This window comes from Megalops cyprinoides, chromosome 2, assembly GCF_013368585.1.
Source record: "Megalops cyprinoides isolate fMegCyp1 chromosome 2, fMegCyp1.pri, whole genome shotgun sequence".
In the NCBI taxonomy this organism is placed as follows: Eukaryota; Metazoa; Chordata; class Actinopteri; order Elopiformes; family Megalopidae; genus Megalops; species Megalops cyprinoides.
The window spans coordinates 5,903,868-5,929,734 of NC_050584.1; the positions used below are offsets into that span (position 1 = coordinate 5,903,868).

General features: G+C 48.0%; 1 protein-coding gene across 1 annotated transcript in view; it reads right to left on the bottom strand.

Annotated features, from left to right (window-relative positions):
• Nucleotides 1–857: 857 nt before the first annotated feature.
• gli3 (GLI family zinc finger 3) overlaps nucleotides 858–25,867 on the bottom strand; it is a 122,586-nt gene continuing 97,576 nt past the window's right edge. Inside the window, exons 7-15 of the mRNA XM_036521423.1 lie at nucleotides 25,374–25,575; nucleotides 20,799–21,012; nucleotides 18,766–18,879; nucleotides 16,234–16,374; nucleotides 7,654–7,803; nucleotides 6,601–6,765; nucleotides 5,660–5,950; nucleotides 3,670–4,006; nucleotides 858–3,329 (exon numbers count right to left, since the gene is read on the bottom strand). Coding sequence (XP_036377316.1) covers nucleotides 892–3,329; nucleotides 3,670–4,006; nucleotides 5,660–5,950; nucleotides 6,601–6,765; nucleotides 7,654–7,803; nucleotides 16,234–16,374; nucleotides 18,766–18,879; nucleotides 20,799–21,012; nucleotides 25,374–25,575 — 4,052 coding nt within the window. The 3' untranslated portion in view covers nucleotides 858–891. The remainder of the gene's footprint in view (nucleotides 3,330–3,669; nucleotides 4,007–5,659; nucleotides 5,951–6,600; nucleotides 6,766–7,653; nucleotides 7,804–16,233; nucleotides 16,375–18,765; nucleotides 18,880–20,798; nucleotides 21,013–25,373; nucleotides 25,576–25,867) is intronic.

Consider the following 25,867-nt stretch of genomic DNA (forward strand, 5'->3'; position numbering starts at 1 on the left):
ATAAGAGAATTCTAAAATGACATTGAGGCTACACACACACACACACACACACACACACACACACACACACACACACACATGCACGTGTGCGTGCACACACACACACAATATATATTTATATATAGTCTTGCTGTCACTGTCATGTAAAAAAATGTTATATACATTTAGACACCTATATAGACAGTGTAAACAGAGCACTTCAAACATGCATTAATGGGATGTTAGTGATATCTGTGAATGCATCACAGATTGTTTTTTTAAATGTTTCTTTTTTGGACTTGATACCTAAAATGTTCAGAAAACCACATCACCTGGGAGTCATGGAAAACCACTAAAACACTGACTTTTACATTTGGCAAACATAAAAAAATACTAGCAAAACAACAATATCAAAAATATAAAGCAAAACAAACAACGAATCAGATACATATAACCTCGGGGCCTGTTGAATGCAATATAGAAACCCGTTTTCACCTGTTGACATGACGACTTATAAGCAGGTGCCCATGTAACCTTACCATGAGTAAATAGTTCATCGGTAGATACATCGGTAAATGGATTAGCCTACACACTAAAAAAGACAATGCTTATTTTTAATCTTGATTACCACATGCACTTATACCAACATTTTACATCTACAAACAGTGACAATACATGGAATACTGTTTCAAACAGATGGAAGACTACAGCCTCCCTATGTCGTTATAATAAAACAATACAAAAAGGTCTTTAAAAAATAGCCTTAATTCCAGAAAAGGAATATATAATAAGTTTGACTCATCCCCGCTAATCAGGGATGAGATGGATATAAAATTAATCTTCTTATATTTTCAGTTCCTAACTTTACACGTGTCCCTTTTGTCCTGTCGTTGGCCCCACAGGACAGAGCAGCTACTGCATGAGGGCCAGAAATTTGTTCTCCTCAGCGAGCGTGGTCAGGAGAGAGCTCATGTCCCCGATGGCCATGTTGCCGAGTCCGGCGGACGCTCCATGGAATGTGACAGAGGTGCGTGGGGTGGTGAGGCGGGATGAGTTGCGGGAGAGGTTCTGGAAGATTCCGGGGCTAATGACGCCTGAAATCAGGCTGCTGTGGTCGTACCCGTCGTCCAGGATGGCATCGAAGTCAAGCGCCACGCCGTCCAGGATGCTGACGCCGCTGTCCACAGTGCTGGTCACCTGGTCGGCGTCCGGGGAGAGAATTGCCGGGCCGTCTGCCGGCAGCGTCTGCTCCACAGTCATCGTATCTAGGAGGCACGGGTCCTGTGGGTCGGAGAAGGATGACTTCTTGACATCTGCCGGTTCAAAGCAGATGCCACGGTCCTCAAACCCATGCTGGAGGATGCCCTGCTGCTGCTGCTGCAGTGCGGTGCAGGAGCTGGCCTGGATGTTTTCCGTGGCCTCCAGCTTCAAGCCAGAGACCTGGTGGGACAGGGAGCCGTTGAACCCTACCCCATTCCTGGAGAAGGGCTGCTGGCTCGGGATGGCGGCGCTCTGCTCCTTCGGGTACAGCTGCTGCTTCCCTGAGCTCCTGCAGCTCCCGCTGGCCACGGCAGGGCCCGCCGCTGCCTGGCCATGGAGGTGGAGCTCCGCGGGTTGGGAGATGCAGCTCTGGTGCGCCCGAGAGAAGAGCAGGCTGTTGCTGTGCTGGCGGCTGACGAGGTGGCTCTGTGGAAAGCTCACCTGTGGTGAAGCAGATGTCTGCAGGGGATTCTGGGGGAAGCTGGGCTGGGAGAAGCCATGCCCAGGCAGCAAACTGTTCCTCTGCATCTCTGGGCACATGGTGTAGGACACCTCCGACTTCCCTGAGCTTATCCTGCACGACTGCCGCTTCCCTGTCTTCATCCCTTGCCCGTGCAGCATGGTGACTCCCCTACCGTCACCTAGGTCTCCATGGTTGCCGCCGAATGATCCCATTTGTGAGAAACTGCTCTGCTGAAAGGCGCACTGGTTCAGGCAGTCCTTGGAGTCGCCAGAGGGATACATTGGCTGCTGCTGTACCATCATGTTGCTGAACGTACCCAAAGGCCAGCCGGAGAGGCCGTGCTCTGACCCCGGCCACCTGCCGTACCTCTGCTGCTGCTGCTGCTGCTTCAGCGGCGACCTGTCGGCGCTCCCCGAGCTCACCTCATTCCATTGGATGGGCATCACCTCTTTGCCAGGCTCTTCCCCCAGCGCTTGCTCCGGGCTGTGGAAAGGCTGGCTGAGCCGGTGCCCCGACAGCGGGCCGTAGTCGCTGGGGTGTCCCAGGAGGCAGGGGTCAAGCGAGCCCGAGCCGTCACTGGGCGCCGTGCCGTTGGAATGGCCGTACAGTCCGGCCTGCCCCTGGGAATGGAGGTACTGCAGCATGTCGTCGGGCAGCATGTCCTCGTCGCTGAGCAGGCTGCTCTCCTCCATGGCCAGCGCCTCCAGTGCGGTGTTCTCGCTGATGCTGGGCGGGCAGGGCGAGGGCAGACCGTGGCGCAGGTTCCCGTCGGAGCGTGCGCAGCTCTGCAGCTTCAGGCCCTGCCCCTCCGCGGGGAACTGGGCCCCGGGCAGCGGGGGCAGCGGCTGCATGCTGTTGAGGCTGCTGAATCGCTGCACTCGGGGCCTGCTGAAGGCGGCAGGGCCCTGCACTCGCACAGGATCGCTGGCCCTCCTCTCGGGGTTCCCCGGAGGCTCATGCGGGAACAGTCCCCTGCGGCTATACCCGCCATAGCCGCCGGCGTGGAGCCCATTGCTGTTGATGGCGCCCCCGTCGCTGGACCTACGCGGCGCAGTCAGAGGGGGGAGTGCATGGTGGGCGCCAGCCTCCCCACACTCCCCCATCATGGCCACGCGCGTCTTCAGGCTCATGCGCTCCATGTTGGGCAGCGGTGTGGGCGGCGGGCCGCCTGTGGCAGCTGCGTACTTGGCCTTCAGCCGGTAGTGCTGCGCCGGGGTGAGGTTGAGCGCGCCCCCCGAGCCGCCGCACGTCCCTCCGCCACCCCACACCGGCCCGCCCCCTCCCCCTCCTCCTCCTCCCCCCACTCCTCCACACTGGCTGGCCTCGCTGGAGCGGCGGGAGGCGTCGGTGGAGATGGGGTCGTAGGAGTCGGCGGCGCTGGTGTTGCGGTGGCACCGGTGCTGCGCCACCTCGGCCTGCGAGGCCTGGCTGGAGCGGCGGCTAGAGAAGCAGGGCGAGATGCCGGACGAGCGGCGGCTGCTGCTCAGGTAGGCGGAGCTGGCGGTGCTGCCGCCGCTGTCCCGCCGTTCCTTCAGCAGGCTCAGCACTGTCAGCTCCGCACCGCACAGCTCCGGCCGCGGGGGCAGCTGGGACACCCCCCCACAGCCACTCTGGACTGGGTATGAGCCTGCGGAGGAGAGCAACGAGGGAGAGAACACTCTGTCACTCCACTTCACTCACAACACTCAACACCAACAAACAAAAGCAGAGAAATGAGCTCTTTGAAGACTTAAATAGAAATCACAAGCTTTAAAGCAATATCACTTATCCATACAACAATGCATCTAGACAGTATAAAAGGAAATTTCTAGTTAAGAACGCATGCTGATATAGAACCTCCACGCTGGTAATTACCACCTTACAGGATGGCCGCAGCTGCAATATACATGTCTATACATATACAATGTCCATACAAACTCCAATTAGAACTGGCTTATGGCTGAAGAGGAAGTGACGGTGGGAATTACCGTTTCCTATGATGGGAGGCAGGGCGGGGCCTTTGGGGGAGTGGGGGCCCAGCTTGGGCAGGACGCCATTGACCTGCTTCAGCCTCTCCATCTTCACATGCTCCATCCAGCGCAGCGGGTGCGCCACGCTGCGGCGGGCCTGCAGCGCTAGCGTGGCGGAGGTGGCGGTCGACACGGTGGAATCCATGATAGGGGTGTCCTCCTCGTCCTCCTCCTCTTCCTCCTCCTCCACGTCGCCGCCCCCGCTCACAGCAAGCCGGATTCCACTGCCGGAATGGGCGCCGAGGGGGGACTGGTCACTGCATGTAGACTGACCGCCAGGGCTTGGCTGAGACGCCTGGGAGGGTGGGTGAGGGCAGGGTGGAAAGGGGGGGAGGAGTGGTCATTACAAAGGCACTCGAGTGATGTGTTACTTCTCAACCTGACTGATTAACTTTAAGCCAATTATCTGGGGCCTCTACCAAAAGATAGTGTCACTTAGTGACATCTAAGTGGGATGGAAAAAAGCGGCCTCTATATTAGACCAAAATCTGCAATCTGGGAATGAACTGGTCAGAAATAATGTAAAACTACGACGACATGACCTTAAAATGACAGAATTAATGTGCAAGTCGCCCACATTCACAAATGGCAGAACACACAAAGTGGAATAAGTCTGGTCTCGGTGGGAACATGGTGCAAGGCTATGGTATTTCTCAGTGATCAAAAATGCATACCAATGAAGGCTCAAACTCTACAGTCGATTTACTATAAATAATTTCAGAAATAAAAAAAAAAATCACTTTCTGATTTTTAGCAAAAATAATTGGTTTAAGGCTGCCAGTTTTGCACAATGTCCCGTCTTTAATGCAGAAAAGTGCAGTTCATCGTGGAACCATAATGCCTGCTGTGCTATGGAGCGTGGAACATGGAGAATGCCAAACGCAGTAACATGAATCACAGAGCAAGGGGGGACACAATGTTGTTTGCACTATTTTCAAAACAGAGGAACGTGGACAATGATTCCTCTTCAGGCCGGCAAGCGCCAAACCGGGTTGTTTACTCTAATGTGAAATTAAAAGATCACGGCTGCTGAAGGGGATGGGATGTTCCCAGATGTGTACAACAGTGCCTCCTTTTACCGCGCTCTCAATGAACCTTTTTTCCTTACCCTAATTCCAAAGAATCAGCACCTCCACTAACGCCATCTAAAGTACGGTGATCTAAAGGACGGCTTTCAAATGGCAACAAGCATAAGGCTTTCGGGGTAGCCTTTCGCTGTTGTTGGAGGAGTGTGGATTTTTTCTCTTTGTGTCTCCAAAAGAATGTTGGCCAAAAAAAGACCCCCAGAATGTTTTACCTGATGCCGAAAGGAATGGCGATGCAAATGAGTGGTAGGAATGTGGTGAACGCAAACAGAGAAATGCCAGCAGATAAAGGGAAAGCATGCCTGTCTCACCTGATTACCCACTGTCCTTAGGAAGTCAGAGCAAGGAATGCACAATGCATTGGACAGAAGAAAGGTTCATTTATTACAGAGGAAGAGCAGACGTGGCACAGAGCTCAGACATAATGACATCTCCCCCTGTGATGTCACAGCTATCAATATTGAATTAAGTCTGAATCTCATGACTATCTCAGAGGTGCAAATGCAAGGTGTCATTTGCAAATACCAAATGAGCCCGTCTGAATGCAAATGGACCCATTCTTCATTGCACTCGTACACAAGGAACTAGCTTAGATCATAGGTGTTGTGGGGATAAATATTACACCATACATTTACATTTATTAATCTTGACGCTGTTTTCCATTCAATATGGTTATGCAAATAGCTGCACAGACACCGAATCACAGTGCTGCCCTTGAAATCCAATGCCATAGTCAGAAACATTTCCAGAAGGTGAATAAGTGTTGTCACAGGGCACACAACCTTAAACTGTTACTGCCACAAGGTTTGTACCATGAGAGCTTAGCTCAGATGAATGACCTCTTGTCCTGGAAGGGGACATACCATGGGCTTCTCGGTCTTGATGGACTTGACCTGCAGGCACTCGTCCTGCTTTGAGGTAGTGTGGTTGTAGTCCCTTTGGTCGGTGAAGCCCATGGGCAGCTGTCCCGGGGACCTGCTCTGGCTGTTGCTGCTGGGGTCGCGGGGAGGCAGAGGGGGCCGGGGGTGTGTGTCCCCCCGCTGCTTCTTGGTGACGTGCGCCTCTGGGCCGTGCACTGTCTTGACGTGCTTGCGCAGGGAGCTGGGGTCAGTGTAGCGTTTAGTGCAGCCCGGGATCTTACAGATGTAGGGTTTCTGCAGGGCAGAACAGAAGACTTATAACCACGAGGTGCCGCTCCATCAGTCGGTGACTCTCGTGCTGCTCCCCTCTTTGAGCCCCCCCCATCTGTGCGGAGACAGGCTTTGAGTCTAATAGACTGAGTTATAGAGCAGGTACAGCCAGCAGTGGAGGGCAGATTACAGGTATGACAGGTTATTGACGAAGGGGAATCCGTCCCTTTGCTGATGACAGTATGGCGCTCAGCCTTTCAGACAATCAGCACTAGATGGGATTTGCTGGCGCTTTGGAGCATTTTGAGTGTTAAGAAATCTTATTTGGTGTCTGTATCTGTATCGCACTGGAGCACTGGTGAGATTTTTTATTGGTGGGTTTGAGCTTCCTTTGTGTAGATGTATAAGCGCACATATCTGTGGACGCACACAGGCAACTTAATCAAGCGAATGTGTTTTTGGAGAAAAATCTTACACCTCCTATGTGTATATACACGGCCATATTTGTGTACAAATCTGTGTGATTCTGTACCTCATTTGAGCGGATGAATTTCTGGTGAGAATTTTCCTTATTGGAGAGTTTCAGTTTCCTGTGTGTCCGTAAGGGCATACCTGCTCATGCGCGCTTCTGTGTGTGTGTGTGTGTGTGTGTGTGTGTGTGTGTGTGTGCGTACCTCGTTGGAGTGTGTGCGGTTCTGGTGCTTGGCGCGGTCGGAGGCGTTGGAGAAGGCCTTGTTGCAGCCCTCGTGCTCACAGACGTAGGGCTTCTCTCCCGTGTGCGAGCGCAGGTGGGTCTTCAGGTTCTCCAGCCGTGAGTAAGCCTTGGCACAGCCCTCAAACTGAAGGGGGGAATCGAGGGTGCACACTCCAGACATGAGTCTCCTTACAGAAAACTTTTATTTTACTTTCCTACTTCCTATTACATTATAACCTTATCTTAATTCATTTGCAGATGCACTTATTCAGGGCAATGTGTGTGGCTTCCAGGTGGCCATATTTGTATTATCTGTTCATGCAGCTGGATTTTTTCCTGATAAAACTTGTGTTAATTTCCTTGCTAAAGGGTACAGAGACAATTCCCCATCTAAGGAATCAAATGCACACCCTTATGGTTGCATGTGTAATTCCTTGTTCACACCGTACTGGTGCTGCTCTAGTCCATACCTGAGTTTCCTCTCATATAATTCATTTATATAACTGAGTATTTACTGAAGCAAGTCATGAAGTCAGCAGTGCTATACCAGGGATTTGAGCTGGTAGCCTTCTGTCTAGAATTTCAGATTCCTAACTGCTCTTCTACATGGATACATGGAAGGGTTAGACACTGTGCACCTGCAGAAGGTTGAATGATCCATTTGTAATTTAAAAGATTACATTTTAACCCAAAATCAGTTTTCATTCTGCCCTCCAGATATCAAAATGTATAATCAGACCGCTGATTCAATTACTTCATATTCAAGTACCTGCCTTAGCTCCACCCTGACTGACACAAACATTCACAGGTCATGGAATTTCCCCTTGCTGTACTCCCGCACTCCATCTTAGCTGATGAAGAGCGGTAGCAAAACGTTTCAGAGACCTGCCGTGATATTACCTGTACACACCATTTCACCGGGCTGAACGGAGGTGAAGTCCAGTACCACTTTAAAAACATACTCCACAATCTCTAGAGTAGGAGTTCAGCTGCGGTCAGGGCCAGGTTGAACGCTGACCGCTACAGCACTCACCGTGCACTTGTGTGGCTTCTCCCCAGTGTGTCTGCGCATGTGGACCACTAGCATGTACTGGGCCTTGAAGGGCTTCTGCTCCCTGGAACACTCCTCCCAGCGGCACACAAACTCCTTCTTCTCCCCGTGGATGTGGTCATTGTTGATGTGCTGGAGACGGGGGAGAAAGAGAGGGCAGTTAGCCTTTGGGTCCAGGCGTTCAGCACAATCAAAAAACCGACCAAGCTGCTTACTGCAAACCTAGTGATAAGCGCAGTTTTTGGTTAGTGGGAACCCTGTGGAGTTGGTTGCTGTTGTTGAGTTGACAAACATGGTTAAACAGTCACATGGTCTGTGAGGTGTGGACACTAACACAACGGAGGGTGTCACAAAACAGCGAGCAACTTGCTTGTCACTACAAAACTCCGGCTACCATTGTCCCATTGCATTTCAGGACATTCAGTAGATGAGAACACTGCGTGCAGCAATATGGCAAATCACATTAATGTGGCCGTGAGGGTGTAATGCCACCCAGATGCCACAAGAGGGCCTATGGAAACTGACCTGGGACAACTGATGAAAGCTAATTATGAGCTGTTTGAAAAGTCTGTGTGATACAGAGATCTCCAGGATGGGTTTACTGGCTGGGAGAGTAAGGGTGTTTTCACACTTTCAGCCCCTTTCAGTCCCTTTCAGCCCTCAAAATGAACTCAGAGTGATTAGTCAGCATTTTTTGCACATATGTGAGCACTCCAAACGAAGTCAGACCCCTCTGAAACGAACTGAACTGAGACCACCTCTGGCCCCACTTCGGTTCGCTTTAACCCTTTCGCACATTCGGTCATACCGGTGTGATTTGTGCCGTTTAGCGCAAATGCTAAATCCAGTGCAATTAGAACACTACATTGGAAAAATTCTAGCTAATTTTAGCTTTGAGGAAACAGCGATTTAACATTAAGCAATATAGCAGATGTTAACTGAAAAGTGAAAGCCAAGTGAAAGCTACCCATAATCCAAAGCAGTAAAGGTCTGAGAGCTCCAGAGGAATTATAGTGTGAACAGCAAGAGGACTGAGGCCCCATTAGAGCTGAAGTGGCCCAGAAAGAGAACTGAGTCCTCTTTCAATGTGAACGAAAAAAGAACTGAGTCCCTTTTCTGTTGGTTCACTTTTTGGTCCACTTTAAGTTTTTTTTCATTTTAAAAGGACTATATGTGAAAACACTCTAAGACAGATTCTTCAGCTCCACTTCAAAAGTATGATTTATGGGTGTGTGAATCTTGTTTTTATTTCTTCTCAAAATAAAAAGTGAAATAAAAAGTGACACCAGTCAGTGTGAATTATCACAATCTCACATTTTTTCCCCTTACAGCTAGTTTACCTGGTGAAAAACCCTTATAACCCTTATAACTGTAAGAGAGTATGCTTACAGTAAATTATATAACTCTTCATGGAATCAGAGAGCATAAGGTATGGTTTACATTGAATCTGGAGTAAAAGCTGTGGACGGTTCTGGTTGAAAATGAATAAAAAAGGCTTTAAAGACTTGCTAGGAACGTACGCCATCTGTCATAACAAAGCCATCCCCAATTGGCTTCCAGAAGAACCACTAGATAATTTTTGGCTGGATTCTTTGGTGATTAAAACAATACCCTTTGCCTACTCCTTCGGAGGAAAAAACTAGAAGTCTAAAAGGGCATGAAGACAGGCAGAAGCTGGGTGCATTTATCTCTTCTTTCTGCCCTTCGTTCCTTTCTTTTCCTTTCATTACACAGAGCCCCAGCCTGCGAATGTGTTGGACTAAAGCAAGAGCTGCGAATCTCAGGAAGATTTAGTGGGATTCGAAATAAAACCCTGTCACTTCCCATCAGGTTGGGCTCCTGCCCCTCCGTGACGAGCGCTGACAGTTGTGCTGCTGCGGCAACTTCCAGTCTGAGGCTTTAAGGGGAAGAAGAGGAGAGGCAAGGGTGGGGGTGGGGGGGACGAATCAAAAGTTCAGTCAAAGCATTGCAAATGCCAGGGCTTTACAACTCCACCAACCCATTATGTCTGTATTTTTTTTTCTCTCTCCCTCTCTTTCTCTCTCTCTCCTAAGCTAAAGCACCGACCGGCAAAGGGGTTAATGGCTTATGCTGTTGGCTGGGGAGAGGGGAGGTAACACACACACACACACACACACACACACACACACACACACACTGAACCCTCGAGGGATAAAGTCAACATCTGGCCCTCTTACAAAGAAAATACTGTACTGCCCTCAGAAGTGCTTTTCCGAGAGCAATTTAAACACAGGGAGACAGACACAATATCCTGAAGAGAGGGAACCTGTATTATTACATTCCTGAACAGGGAGAGGGAGGAATCTGCCTTAGGGAAAAAGGGAGTGAGGGATAGAGAGAGAGTGAAGGAGAGAGAGACATCTTATTCTTCGCGCTGAAAAACTGCTATCTGTGTGCCTTGATTCATCATGGTGCACAATGCGAAGGGAAATTTTCGCTCATCACTACGTGGCACCATTGTGACCAAGCCAAACTGTATGGTTCCTGGTTACCAAAAACATTTCGGTGAACAACAGACCACATCCAGGGGTTTCTGCTGTACGATGGTAACCCCTGCTCATGCAATCCAAGGTGCCCTACTTTTAGTCCACTTAAGTCCTACCTGAAAACGAATCATGAGAAAGTGCAGATGTTGCTCCTAGGTTAGCAGAGAGGAGATCTGAAGTCTGACACAGGGATTTGAAGTAGACAGAAATTCTGCATGAATCCTTGGGGCTGGAGTCACTCTCAAGAGAGTTTTGTTGACTCCCAGATTGTTCCATTACTGCACAGTCCTTGCCATTTTACAAACTTTCATAAACAACATGGTCGTCAGGATATAACCAGACCTACCTTTTTCATACCCTAAATAAAACAAAATATTTTTTTTGTTGTTAAATAGAAGTTTCATTTAGTTACATCTACATGAATCACTACACTGCACTGATTGCAAATGGACCGACGGGGTCCCGTCTGATACCTTTTAAACTCAAGACAACTGAACGACCTGTTTTTGAGGCAGCAGATTGCGATGCGCAGAAGCCACAGGAGAGGTGCTCCTGTGTTTCCCAGGTATAACCCGAGGGAAGAAAGGGAGCATTGTCTTTTCACATCACTCCACCCCGGGCAAAACGTGGAGCAACATACACCACACCAGGAGACTGACCCGCATCCCTCCAGAGACCACTGTCCCCACTGAAGGGGGATTTGATTATTTTCAAACAGGCATGACCCTCCAGCAACAGAGCAGGCCTCAGCTTCTCCAAGCCCCCCGTTCTCAGAAGGAGTCCCCCCATCTCCCTTCACAGTGCAGAAAACCCCATGCCAAATTCCATGTTGCCGTTTTTTTTCCTGAGAGGGAATCCCTGTGTCACCCTCAGCTCAGTTTGCTGAGCGTCGCTCGATAGCCTGAGTTGGGGGGGGGGGGTTGTGATCGGATCGGCTCCGGGACTGTTCCCCAGTGCGTCAACCACTATGAATTACCACACGAGTGACAAATGTGATACATAGCCAGGTGCACTGACAAGGGAGGGTGCGCCATCATGGGGCTCCCATGAATTTAATGGCATGATCTAATGGCAATTTTTATTGAATCAATAATTTCCATGCTGAACAGACAGGCCTTTTTCTTGGGAAATCGACAAACAGGTGCTGATAGCGTCCCGCCACGGTTATTCATCTTCAACCTGCCAGCTTATCGGCCAACAACTGTAAAAATGCCACCGAGATGGATTTAGGAGCTGGGCGCAGCCGGGATCTGACGTGCTAGCGACACGGGGGGGGGGGGGGGGGGGGGGTGTGTGCAAATGCACACACACACAGATGCACGCATACTGCCGAAAGCAGACACACACCGATGCAGCCCACCGATGCAACACACAGTTGCAATATACTCACATTCAGACAAGTGCCTGTACATGTCTACAGTGCGGTGTAATATACAGTACACACATACAAAAGTGTATAAATGTGGAGATGGGGACATAGAAAGAACAGACAAACAGATATCTACAGATATCTACCCCAACTGGAACATACAACCTCACACTTTTACATCCCTGAAAACTCCATCCAACGCACCAAGTGTGTCGGCTCATTACCCAGCTATTTTTCCATGCGTATCCCGCTTTTTGATTTATTTATACGCTCTCCTTATCAGGAGTTTTCTCAAAAATATCCCTTCCCGTATTAAAATGCAGCCATGCATAAAAGGGGCCTGTTTACAAGGCAATTTCATAAAGCCGTGGGACTCGCAACACCGTTTAGCTTTATCAAGTACAGACTAATAAATCATATGGTCTTTTGTGATGTCAATCGCTGAAGCGCTTTGTACAAAAAAAAAAGAACGAAAGAAGTGAGTGAGGGAAGGGGGAGAGAGCAAGAGAGAGAGAGAAACAGGGGAGAGGGAGGGGGCGGACGGTGGCAGGGTAGGGGTGGGGGTGTGTGTGTGTGCGTGTGGAGGGGGGCTGGAATTGGCATGTGTAATTCAGCGGAGCCTTTTCATCTCAGAATAAGATACTCCAGACAGATAATGTGCCTAATCCTCCTCCTGATCAAAAAAAATCTGCATTTTACCAATTAAAGCCCCCTGCCAGAAGCAAGAGTGGGGGCGCTTTCAGACTTTACCCAAGTTTATCTCCCCGCAACACAAGGGAGGGATACAGCCTCAGCTTTGTTTCATTTTCGGGGGCCGAGCACTTTATCTCCCTCCAAGAACAGGGGCATCATAGCGGCGCCGGGGCTGGCTGCGCAGGATCGACAGAGGGACGCAGGAGCACCCTCACTCTCTCCCTCTCCCTCTCTCTCTCTAAATGTTCACCCTGGCACTCGGTGCCCCTGCCTTCCCCATGAAGGCCCTCCTCTTCGCTCCCAAAATAAAAAAAAAACACCCCCTCTCTTCTTTTTGTGGGCTCCCTTTAAAGAGGAAGGAGTGAAAGACTGAAAAGGGAAAGGTGCGATTGATTCCAAAAGGTGGCTTTTGTGGGGGGGAGGGGCTGCAGGGGGCTTGTCGGGCTGAGAAAATTTTGTGCGAAATAAATATATAAATCAAAATTGACACCCGCCTTGCTTTTGCCAACTGGGGAGGAAAGATAAGTGAGTTAAATTGCTGAGATATGATGTTTATCTTATCGCATGAACCAAACTGTTTAAATGTGGAGGATAAAGGAATATTGCTGTGTATCATGGCGAGACTGTATTTGAATTTGCCAAAGTACACTTCAAGAGCACAACAGGATTTCTTTTGAACAAGGTGAAGTGGCGTGATGGTGGTAGCAGTCTGAAATATAAAATATTAGATCAATTGGCCAATTAAAAATGTTTATTCTTTAAAGAAACTGAGCAGAATATAGCTCCAAAGCAGAATAACTATTATTATCATATATCATATGATATGAAATATTGGTATCTGAAATTAATCTGAGTTTGTGAGAAGTCTGAAGTCAGAAATTCTTTCTGTAGAATTAGAGCCAATGCCGTATGTTGCCGTATATTTTTGTATTGAGCTTTGGACAAACATAATTTTTAAAGTAAACGTTTTTCATTATTTAATAGAAAAGAAACATAATAAAAATCAAAAAACATAAATCACAAATCATGGAGTAGCTGCTGTTGTTATTTTCAACACTATTTCAAAAGTCACATTGAAATAAAGGGGGCGGGTGGTCCTTTGTTTAAACACTTAATATATGGAAATTTCCCACATCAAATATATTTGAAAGGCACTGTGGTCCCAGTACCATATTTATCCTATTACTGAGGACCACGGAGATAAGACCATTTTCACTTCAGCTCTGGAAAATTAGAGAGGAGGAACTCTGTGGGCGAAAATTTTTATTAGCATGTCAACCCTATCAGCGTGAGCATATAAAACGGAAAATAAATCGCAACGCAGAAAAAAACAATTTTGATCTCTGAGGAATAGAAAGAAGCGTTGAGGAATTCCAACATGCGGATTACTCTCTGCACTGTGCAAGGTCTTCCTCTTTGATTGCTACCTGAGAAAAGAGTGAGGTGGGGGGGAGGGGGGGGGTGGTTGGATGGGTGGGTAGGGGGTTTGTGGGAATAGCTGCCCACCTGGAGCTAAAATCGCAGTGCTGATGAGAAGCGTACAGTGGAGACGAGTGCCTCCCCCCGCCCCCCCACTACGCTGCCCAGACTCCGGCGGCGCTAGCAGACACACTGAGCGCCGGGCGCCAGGAAACAAGGGCAAGAAGTTGTCAAGATTTTCAACCTTTCAGCAGAGCCCCTTAAACTGCGGGCGGCAGCCTATTCCATGGCAAGGATATCAATTATAGATAGGGGTTACTGCGGCTGGCTGTGGATAGCAATGTCAGAAGGCAGATAGACAGCCATGGAGAGCCAGGAATCTTTCTATCAGATGCGTGGGGGTGGGGGGTTGGGGAGGGGGGGTGGGACATGTGCAGTTAAAAAGGAGGGCTGGGGGACAGCTGTATATATTACCACCAGCTCAAGCTTTCATGTTTCTGCTGCTAGAGTAAGGATGAGTTGCTTTTCTCATACTCATACCAAGGTTGTCACAAGGAGTTTCTGGACCAATGAGAATCCATTGCACTTTTCATATGTAAAGTGGAAAAGTAATGTTGGCTTCCACTGGAGCTGTTGTAGAGATTAAGGCAATGCTGGGGAAGTTAAGACTAACTTTTTAAGCAGTAAAGCTATTAAGTTTACGTGACACCTTTGTACATGACAAAGGTGGTTTGTGTGTGTTTATGTGTGTATATCAGCATGTATGTGTGTTTTTCTATCAGGAGACATAAAGTAAAACTACATTTGGAATAATATACAGAGAAAATTTAAACAAAAAAAAAATCCTGTTATAGGGATGAATGAATTGTAAATGATAGGTAGGAAAGGATGGACATCCATCATAGTTGTGACCTAACTCAACTCCCCAGAGAGATCAGATTTATTCCAGTGATCATATCTAATCATATAAAAGCAGCCATAGAGAGGCCCAGTGACTGAAATCTGAACTGACTCCAGCGACAACCTCTTCAGTTGGTCTTTTTCTTCTATTCTGGTCAAATCCTTTTTTTTTCTCCTCAAATGAAATATCATCACCATCGAGGGCTGAGTTGTAATTTGTGGTCTGTGACTGGGTCAGTTTTGATTTGGCCTGAGTCAGACGAGCCAACAGCATAACCCGGTCAATAACACACTTTCTTGAGCAGAAAGGAACAGTGAACATGTGACCTCAACTATATTGCAATGTTCTGACCAGGGCTCGCGCTGGTCTTGCCAAGAATCCACCCCCACCCCCGCAAAAAAAAAAAGGCTTGGGTAGAAAGCACGTTCTTGTGTTACAGTTATGATGGACAGCTATGGTGAAAATCCACTGGAGGATACAGAACTTGTAAAGACTGTCTTGATTTCTAATATAACCTACATATGTATATTTGGGTCTCTTTTGTTCAATAGGAAGGTTACAAGTGCGGTATAGACAATGTCTAAGAACATTTTCCACAGAGTTCACATCTATTTTCCTTCTTGGTTTCCATTCTTGATTATCATTGCATATTTGAACTTAATCTCGGATTCCTAATATGATGAGAGGAATTCATCTCTATTCACAAGGCTTCAACTGACAAGTGACAGAGGGCAACAAAAGGAAGCTTATGGTCTGATTTAGCAGGGCCCAGAATGGGCTAAATCAATTACCTTCTAGTGTTTCACATAGTATTCACAACAGAACGTGCTCTTCAGACCGAGGCCCCATTAAATAAATCCCTGAAACCAATCCTGGATCCAGCGACCACATAACAGAACAGGTTTACAGATCCAGATGGGTGTGTAATAATCCCCAATGAGCTCGAGCACATACTGCAGACTGCAAATGACGACAGCACAGTGGATGCAGGCTTCCTAGGAGAAAGAGGCCACACTTGGATTGCAGAAAGGGAGGGGGCTGAAACGGCAACCAAAATCCTTCCGCTGATACACATACTACGGAGTAACCTGACTCGGTGGGAGACACTTAGGGCAGAGGTCATGACCACCTCCCTTTGTGCATGTACCAACGGGTCAGAGATCCAGGACCTCGCTGTGGAGAGTTTAGTCCAGAGGCTCCCCCTTGGGTGCCGCTGCTCCAGTGAGGAGTGGTTTGGGGGGGGGGGGGGGGGGCGTCCAACAAGGACTGTCCAATCCCCTGCTGGCTGGTGCCCTGTGGGAAGTGTTAGGGCTGGGGAGTAAACTTGTAACATGCAACACAGACTGATCCTGCTAACACATTTGTAGACATCCTTGACTTTAAGTGTCACCGATAGTCTGCAACAGTGCAGTGACTAATTGCACATTGTCTTGAGATGCTGCTGATAACCTGTTACTGTGTTGAACTGTTACTGAGTGATCAAAGGTGCCTGACCCCAGTTAACTCCCACTGGGAACTTCTTAATGTGAGAGAGGAGCTTATGGATCAAGTATTATTGGCTCTCCCCCAGTGGGTCAGGGAAGTCACATACACAAATTGCTCCTGTTGCCCTCATGCTCTGTTTTTCGGCTCGAGACGGACCATCGCAGGCGGAGAACTGTGGGTGAACTCACATGCACCAGTTGCTCCTGTGTGTCAAACTCCCTGCAGCAGCTCTCCCAGTGGCAGTTGGTCTCATACACCACCTCCGGCTCCTGCTTGCTCTCATCCTTGTCTCCCTCCTCCTTCACCAGTGTCATCCCCTCGGGCTGGTCCTGAAAGAGCCCAGGAGAGGTTACTGCACTGGCAAACCAGAGACAGCCAAGCAAAGGCGACTGGGCAGTGGCGGCCTGACTACTGGGTGATTAATCTACAGTGAAGAAATGTGCATAAGTGATATGGTGGGGATGGGGGATAACTTGTCAGTGGGTGACACATTTATGTTGGTCAAATGTCCTGGTGTAGCTCAGAACATGAATGAAAGAATACCAGACAGGAGTACATTCACAGGCCAGTGCAGCAAAGGGAAAGGAAATACAGCAGCACCAAGGAGACATGACAGAAATGAGGGAGAGGAAGTGTACCTAGGTGTTCTTTGTTAATGATGAGTGACTGGAGATCAGTTGTTGACGATGAAATGGACAGTGCGGTTTTAGCACAACAACGAAAAGAGACAGTTACAAGTAGCAGGAATGGGCAGAGAGTAAGAGTCAGATCAAAGAGAAGGAAAATCTTGAACAGAAAGATATCAAGCCAAAAATATCATCTGTGGTGGTATTATTCATCAGAATAGAAAAACAATCTCACCACAATGCATTTTGTCAACACAGATTTCTTTCAAAAAACAATTTCAAAATACAATCTTTCAGAATCTTTCAAAATGCTTCTTGTTATTTTCAGCTGCCAGAAAATAAACTTACGCTGTCAAAGGTAAAAACTGAGCACGACTGCATTTAGGTTGCACTTGGGCTGACGCGGATATGATATTCATTAGCACTAATTTACATTTTGAATAGGTTATTGTGAAGCTTTTAACAGAGAATCCCCTTGGTGCTTTGTCACGCTGTATCAAAATATCAGCAGTTGCCTTTAGTAGCTGACGCGACTCTGTACTGGTGTTTGGTGCCATATAAATTCCATTCCAGCAAGGGAACAGAGCAGGGCAGTTACAGCGGAGCCGCAGCCATTAGATTTAACAGGTCTTCTACAGGAGTCTGAGAGCTTATGGCAGTCTGAAAGAGGAAATGTACCACTAAACCCTCGCTCCATGTTAAACTTGATATACGCCCCGGTGTGGGTCAAACATTTGAAGAATCTCTCTCCCTACTTCCATCTGAAGGTTGTTCCATTATCCCAGGCATATTTCACTGTCAACTTAAAATGTTTGGAGGGGGCCGGCCCGGGACATGGCAGAGGGCTAGGTGCCCTTCTGCACCCTGCAGCTGTGATTAATAAAGTTTGTCTTAGTATTTCCCGGGGCGGGAGTAAGAGGGCGGGACAGCGCAGAGGGGTCTCGAGCAGCAGTAGGGGAGACGTGCCAGCTAACAGCTTTGCTCTGCCAAGGGGCTGTTGGACAAAGGGTGGAGGGACAATAGCAGGAATGCCTGACAATCATACATAGACAAACACTCACACATACAAACTTACACGTGCACGCACATAGGCCTATGCACACTCACACTGACACGTGTACATTTGTATATCTACGCAGATATACGCATATTTACAAATGCAAGCTATGATATGCAAACATATAACACAGACACACAGACACACACACAACCCTCTGTGCGTGATGGCTGATGCTGTAGTTGGGAACCCCTGGCCTGGCCCTGCTCAAAGTAAGATGTTCTCGTCCCATCCAGCACATTTGTTTCACATTAGCCTGGCACGGCACACCGCTTTAGAGGTTGTGAAAAGCATGACTACAAGGCATTTGGGTAAGGAAAGAGGGAAGAAAGAGACGGAGGGAGGGAAATGGAAAAGGAGATAGAGAAAGTGAGAGAGGAGAGAGAGAGAGAGGGAGAATCCATTCACAAGAATGTTGGCAGTGAGCTTGTCTTCCAGTGCACACAAAGCACTCTCATAGCTGCATAGCCACACGCACATGCAGAGCCCTTTATAAAATCTACAGCCTAATTTCTCTTTTATTTTTCCATTCAGTTAGGCATCTGATTAAAAGGAAAACAATTTCCTTTGAGTGCCCCTAAGATCAATGGGACTTATCTCTTCTGAAGCTGCAGCCACAACAAGCAGCTGAATGAAAGGGCCAAATAAATAGCTTTACATTGTGTCACATAATTGGTCCCAAAGCTGTGTGTGTGTGTGTGTGTGTGTGTGTGTGTGTGTGTGTGGCTCAGACCCCTGGTGCGTATCAGAAGCATATGAAATACAGAATGGAAGAGTTGCTGGTGAGAGGGCAGGAGATGGACCCAGGAACACACAGAAAAAGGGGGCTGGGTGGCATTTGGGAATGCTATAGAGACAATCTCCTCAGCACACGCCCTTATCCAGCTGTAGTTAAATGAGATATTTTACAATTTTACAGGTGGGTATTTACTGCTAAAAAGAACACGTCTCATCCCATGGTGGTGAGATATGGAACTCAGACCTAAAGCACTCGGGTTAGGAGGCCAGTTCCCTAACCAGCACAGGGCCAGTCTCACCTGCACGCTCCCTGCTCCGGGGCTGGGTAGCTCCTCGTCGGGCTTGATCTTGGAACGCTTGTGGTGCATGGGGTCCCCAGTGCTGCTGACTGCAGACTCACTTGTTGGTTTGTTCTGTGTTCACACGTGGAAGAAAATGACACGATTTAGGCTGCACATTCTGGAATGTCAGGATGTTATTGCCCTGTCCGAGTGCATTTGCAACCGTGCCACCGAATCAGGACTGCAATGTCACAGACAACCATTTTCTCTCATGCTGGATATCTCACAGAATATCTAACACTCTGTAGGTAGTGTAGTGTAGTGTAGTGTAGTGTATTGTAGTGTAGTGTAGACTGTGTTTAAATACATTTTCATCTTTCTTCAGGTCTGTTGAACGGGTAAACTTCTGGGGTGTTCCTGTATTTTGTATCAACAAATGGTTTAGTGGGGTTTACCATAGAAACAGTAGTGCACAGAACATTATCAGACAAAAATCATTTTATTTTTATTTCTATGATCAAAGCTTTTCAGATGCTGTATTTAGCTCTTCAGATGCAAAATTTTTGGTTCAACAGTTTTGCAGCCATATCAAATATTAAGGTGAAATCACGGGTTTGATCTTATTATCTGCTGAGGTACTGGTACACCAAAATATTGTACACCTCTGACATAAGGAAGTACTGCTCAGTCTGATGTGATGAAGTCCAATTCTGATACATGCCAAATCCAGGAGAGATGCATCATTGTTTGAATAGAGAGACCAGATGTCAATTAAAATGTGGAAAACTACCTGCAGATTTCTCACATCACCTCACAATTAACCTAATTCCGGAAATGGCCACAGTATCGCTGACAGCAGCTCTCTTTTCTGTCCACCCTGTAATGACCAGAGTGTGTGTCTGGCCCAGAATCCCCTCTCCTGGAGGGAAGCTCCCTTTTTCTGGCCAAGGTCTCCAGGAAAATGCTGTGGGAGGGTGTTTGGATGAAAAAATATCTGGAAAAAGAGGTGGAATTCCTTGGCCCCTCAGTGTGCTCTTCTTACCAGCCAGCATACAGTCGAGCATCTCTCTCTTTCAGCTAAATGTTTACTCACTGACAGTAAATCTCCCATTGAATGACAAAACAGCTCCTCCAATGTAAGTCACAAACATGACTAGCTTTCGACTACTTTGGTGGACTCGTCGCGTGACTACATTAATTGACAGCACATGTTTTGCTTGTATAAAGAGGTGATTCTTAAGTAGCAAAAGGGAATCTGGTTTTACTTGTCTACATGGAGGGCCAATGATGGTAGCCGGTTCAGATGTATTCAGGGTCTGTCTTCATGAGGAATAGCTAGTGCCTTCATTTATTACCTTTAATTATTCTTTTGCACTCCAGAAGGTGATAAATGCTGAGGATTTCACTTCCATTAAACTGGACACTGCTGTCTATAATATCATCCATTCAAAATGGATGTTGTTTTCTGGGTACTGGACAGCACAGCGTAATGGTTTGAGAAGAAGGATTGGTGTGCAAAAGCCTAGTTTCAAACATCCTTCAAACATCTGAAATCTTTCTTGGGCTGTTTCACAAAAAAAAAAAAAAAACAAAAACAAAAAAAACATGTGGGTCTGTTACAGTAGAAATGCTAGATGCAAGGATAAAACAGTTAAGGCAAAAAATGTTATTTTCCCGTATACTTCAACCACTACATGCCATGAGAAATGGATAGAAGGGAAAACACACTTAAATTCATCCATTGTGGAGCAGATTCTGGCCTAGCAGCGTTTCCTCATTCTCGTGATTAATGGAGTTAGTGGTGGGATTTTTTTGCTAACAAGCCCCTTGCTGTCCCTTTGGGATACTATTCTAAAGCACTAGAGTGGCCCAAGACATGATGCAATGAAGCACCGTGTACAAAAAAACTCCCAGGAGGTGTACAAGCTAAGGTGGGCTGTCTGCGATCACATTATACTTTATGTTTAATTTCCTTCTTTATATCATCATGTGACCAATCAGCTATTGCTCGCAGTAATAAATGGCATGGGTGTGTGCCAACCATATCTCACCTGTGAGGAGTCGGTGGGAGCAATGCTGCGCTCTGTGGACCCCAGCGGGGGCGGTGCCATGCCCGGGATCAGCCGCTGGGTGGCAAAGGCAGGTGCTGGGTGGACCAGGGGCGGACTGTGGCCAAACGCAGACCCCACTATTCCGGGCTGCCGGCCAATAAGCTGCTGGTGCAGAGCCACGGGTGTTGGGGGGTAGGCAAAACTGAGTGCTGGGCTAGAGAGGAGGAAAGGGGGGGGAGGGGGAGGGAATGCGAGAATGGGAACAGAGAAAGAGAAGTCAGACATTGTGTGAGCAGAAGGGAAACGTGCTCTTTTCATAATGCGCTCACCAATGTGCTTAAAACAAACAGCTTAAACATTTGTATTGCTGCGACACACTCATGTGCTGCTAATAGGTACACAGTTACACATTTGTGCTAGTTTACATATACAGGGCAACGCTATACTTATTATGCATTCATTAACTTTTTGCTACGCCTTGTTAGTTTCACATGATGAATAACAATGGATGTGAGCAGACCTTGTATTAATTAAGGGCATTTTACAGCCCGGCCAAGTGGTCCCCCCTTTTTGTGCACGAACACCTTGGCAATTGTTTTTACAAGTATTGCAGATTGCACAACACATTGCAAATCCCAACGAGGCACAGAGGGGAGGGAGTGGGAGACATAGTGAGTAGATCATTCCGGATCATTCACAGTCCCTGGAGTCGTTTTCACACGGGGGCACAGTAGCGGTAATAGAGCACTGGAACTGAATCAATCCCTCGAGGAAAAAGCGCACCTCATTACTGGGTAAACAGTGTATGTGCTCTGCTGTGGCACACCGTATCCAGCAGAACTATTGAAAACTGAAATCAAGACAGGGGGCACCATATGAGCATAATGTTTGGCTAGATCGGGGTGTGCTACCTTGTTCTTGGAGCATCGTACTGCTCTCTCCAAATCACTGTGTCCTGAAGTCTTTGAATAGAAGATCGTCTGGAACAATTGCGCCTGGAAATGAATCTAGCTGAGTAATGGGCCTGGTGGTTGCAGCCAATCCTTGTTACCAGAACACTGTGGGCTTATGGCAGGAGATCTTTTAAGACCGTCAGGAAACTCCATGTCAAAGTGACCGACACATGAGCCTTGAGTGGAGCCAGTCATCTCCAGTCCAAGACAATACATACCTGTAGACCATACCAGCTCATTGTTACAGCCATTCGAGGGAAAATCTAATGTTTTAATTGAGTTGTACTGGTTGCATCAGGTGGTTAGCCGCATGGCAAGAACGAAGCGGGGTGGAGTAGCCATGCTCTTGAGCGGGAAACCCACACCAATGCACACGGTACTTTTTTTGGTGCCAGTCTCCACAGCCAGGACAGAACAGAACCACTGTTCCAGTGTAAACAAACTATGAGGTGATAATAAGCCAGACCGCTTTCCCGAGCCGCAGGGATCCTCCTGCATCTACGTCTCTGGCTCAATAAAAGTCCCCACGCGAATGAGGGGACCCTATTCATCCTCCGGCCTGATTGTGGCTAAGTTGTTCCATACGTCTGCTGATCTTATTACCAGCGGAGGGGAAATCAATGGAGCGAGATGTGCTCGCAGCACTGGCGCTTGTCATATCACTCATTTGTTTGTGGGGACTGTGGAGTGGAGCCCATCTCAGCCCTGTCACCAGTTGAGCGGCCAGGAGCTAGCGTCATGATTGATCGGCTTCCCCCTCCGGCCAAACACTTTTGATCAGTGATCAATCGCTCCCAGTGAATGACTCCTCTCCTGTGTGTAGCTACCATGCCCATGCAGTGGGTGTTGATTGACGGGCGTTGCTATGAGGCTGATTGCTGTGTACCCCCCCAATACATGGCTCTGGGTCTATGAAGCAAATTAAAAATATTAGAAACATACTCACTATCAAAAAAGACTATCAGCACCCTGCTGCCAACCCTAGCTGTAGGGTTCCTAATGCTACAAGAGGCCATAATGCATTTACTCTGAGGCACCATGCTGTTGACTGTGTTTCCTCTTTTTATTTGGGCCATGCTAACATGCCTCGCAATAATTTTCTCAGCTTTATTTATTTTTTGGGATTAGGCGAATAAATAAAGTGAAGTGCTGACAAAAGCTCCTCAGATAATCACTCCCATCACGCAAGCCAATGGTAAGTGCAGAGCCATTATTTTTCTTCTTCTTTTTCTTTCTTTTTCTTTTTTCTTCTTCTGAATGCAAGCTTAAAAATGTTTTAATTCACCCATGTGGAATTCACAGGTAAATATTCAGAGCAACTACTTAATAAAAACAACAACTGTCAATCTTTCCCACTCACAGTCAAGTAGGGCTTCTATATTTTGTTCTACTTCAGTAATTAAACCACTAATGCCAACTAATGACTACGTTAATTGGACCAATTTAACCAATGTCTCTTGTCTAAGACATTCAGCTGCTGTTCTCCTGAATCAATATGAGGAAACCCAGAGCTATGCAGATTGGGAAGCAGCATTCTTTTTAAATAGGTATTATTTTAAAGCATATCCTGACCACCTGCCCCGCCTATTGAGAGCCGCTGGTTTAGCCTGGCTGCACTCCACACAGTTCTGCATTCATCTAATTCACCAGAGTCACTGTGGATGTGGCCTGACATCCAATCATGTGGCAGTGAAGAGATGTGCATTTATTACCCCTCCACCATCTGCCATGGGGATACACATGAGGGGGAGTGCGTTTCTGCCTGGTGTGGGTGTAGGTGTCACTGTGTGCCCCTGAAAACAACCCCCCCCTTCCTGCCCCAGGGGTCTGAATGGTGCTCTGCTAGCTTGGCGTGTGTAGCTGGGTCCATCTCTTGCAACATTGTAATGCTGAGGGTAGAGCACATGGTACACTCTTGTCCGCATGTAGCCCACATAGGAGTAAGATTCAAATGCTACTGAGCAGACTTTTGCAAAAGGCCTACATGCTGTTAAACTAGCAGAACTTTTCACTGCGTTTTCCCCGTCCGGCCACTGTTGTTAGCATGAGAGCTCATTCCACAGAAACAGAACTGGCTCAGCCGACACTGATCTCACGAAGAAGCGGCACTCGAGCCGCTGTCCTCCCGTCCCCGAAACTGTCCCTCCTCTGGGCTGCTGCCTTTTCATCCGCTGTTCCCCCTACTCCTCTCGTCCACAAATGAAATATGACTCCACTGTCCAGTTAAGGTAAGCTCTCCTCGCTTGACGTAGGGGACATTAATCAGGAGATGCATATCAGTGGAGGGGGGGTGGATTTGTTCACACGCTTCCCCCTAATAGCGGATTTCATGTTCAGTGAGAGCCCTTGCCTGTTCCCTTCAATTTATTTTCCAACGGGCCATCCATTCATCACCCCCCCTCACAAGGAGTCTGCACTCCCCTCATTCTTTCACTCCTTTCTTCTCCCTTCCTGTCATTCTTTCATCCTACCTCTTCCTTCTTGTTTTTTTTTCTCATTATTTCTTTTTCTCCAGCACTCATTCTTTCGCTAGCTCCCCCCTCCCTTCTCTTTTTTGTCTTGCCAATATTGGAGTGGACACATGCTTTAACAGTACAGCACAATTACAGTAGTTCTTTGCTCAGCAGGAGGCTTTATTTGGAGTGACATACATAGCTCACATTTTTCATATTGCCCATTTATACACTTATCCAAATGGACAGTTACCAGACTAATTCAGCTTACAAACCTTCCTCATGGGTACATTGGGAGCACCCCCCCCCCTCCCCCCTGCCACCATCACCTGCAGCAGCAGCCACTAAGCTCCTTAATCACTGTGGTTTGAGGACTCAAAAAGTACAGACTGGTCGAACATGCTGATGTACTGTAGCATACGACTGGTAGTTCAGTCAGCCACCAGTATCTGACCCAGCTTTGAGCCTTGGAGGCCTGAGTAACACGATGGGCACCCTGCGTAATGAGGATTTGTTTTTTGAGGCTGGATCTGTAATGCATGAGAGGTAACCACCTCTGCAGTGCCTGCCCCTTGAATCGCTCGAGTGCTCAGGCTCAGTCTCCCAGACACATGGGCATGTTTCAGACCCCAGGAAGCTCTGAGTGAACCACTTCCACTTGGCGTGGCTGCAGTGGGATGTTGACTGAGGGGATGGAGAGAGAGAGAGAGTGTGGGCAGAGCGAGAGTGCATGGTGGCTGTGCGCACACAGAGACAGTCTGTCAGTTTGCCTGAGGCTGCGGTGCTGGTGGGTACAAACGCCACAGGGTGAGCTGCAGGGGGGAGGTTTGCACATGGTGCACTATGACTCGTGTGATTAAGGGGGCCCAGAGGGGTGGCAGAGGTAGGGGTGACCACGGAAAAGCAGAGAAGGACCTTGAGTCAAGAACCTGGGAGGATTCTGAACCACAAGAGTGGTTTAGGGAAAAAGGAGGGCTGAACTGCTCTGGAGATGAGATGTGTCACACACAAGGCCTATCTCACAGTGAGGCGGCTAAGGGGTCTAAGATGGGATCGGAGAAAGAACGCCATCTCCCCGAGGGTGTAAACACAGGCAGACCTCAAGCGAGAGGTGAGCACAGGTCATCCGGATAGCTCCGGACAGCCACGCGGATGGAGGTCGGCCTTACCTGATGGCGCCGGCGGACAGGTGCCCGTACGAGCCGCTGGTGGAGGAGCTGGAGCGCGAGTTGTTGAGGATGGTGACCAGCGAGTTGGGCGAAGTGCGGATCATGGTCTGGAGGTCGAAGCTGTGATCTGACAGCGGGGAGATGGGCAGGGTACGCTTGCGGCTGGGGCGGACGGAGAGCCGGGGGCTGGGGAACCGTGAGCCTGGGACAGGGAGAGAGAGACACCTGTCTGTTAAACCTAAAGGGCGCCCTGCATTATTACATTACATTATTGCCATTTAGCAGACACTCTCATCCAGAGCGACTTACGTCAATTACAGGTTTTTGCAATGTTACCCATTTACACAGCTGGATATTTACTGGGGCAATTGTGGGGTAAGTACCTTGCCCAAGGGTACAGCAGCAGTGACCCCGTGGGGACCCGAACCAGCAACCTTTCGGTTATGAGTCCTAGTCCTTAACCATTATGCTACACTGCCGCAATGCCAGAGGTG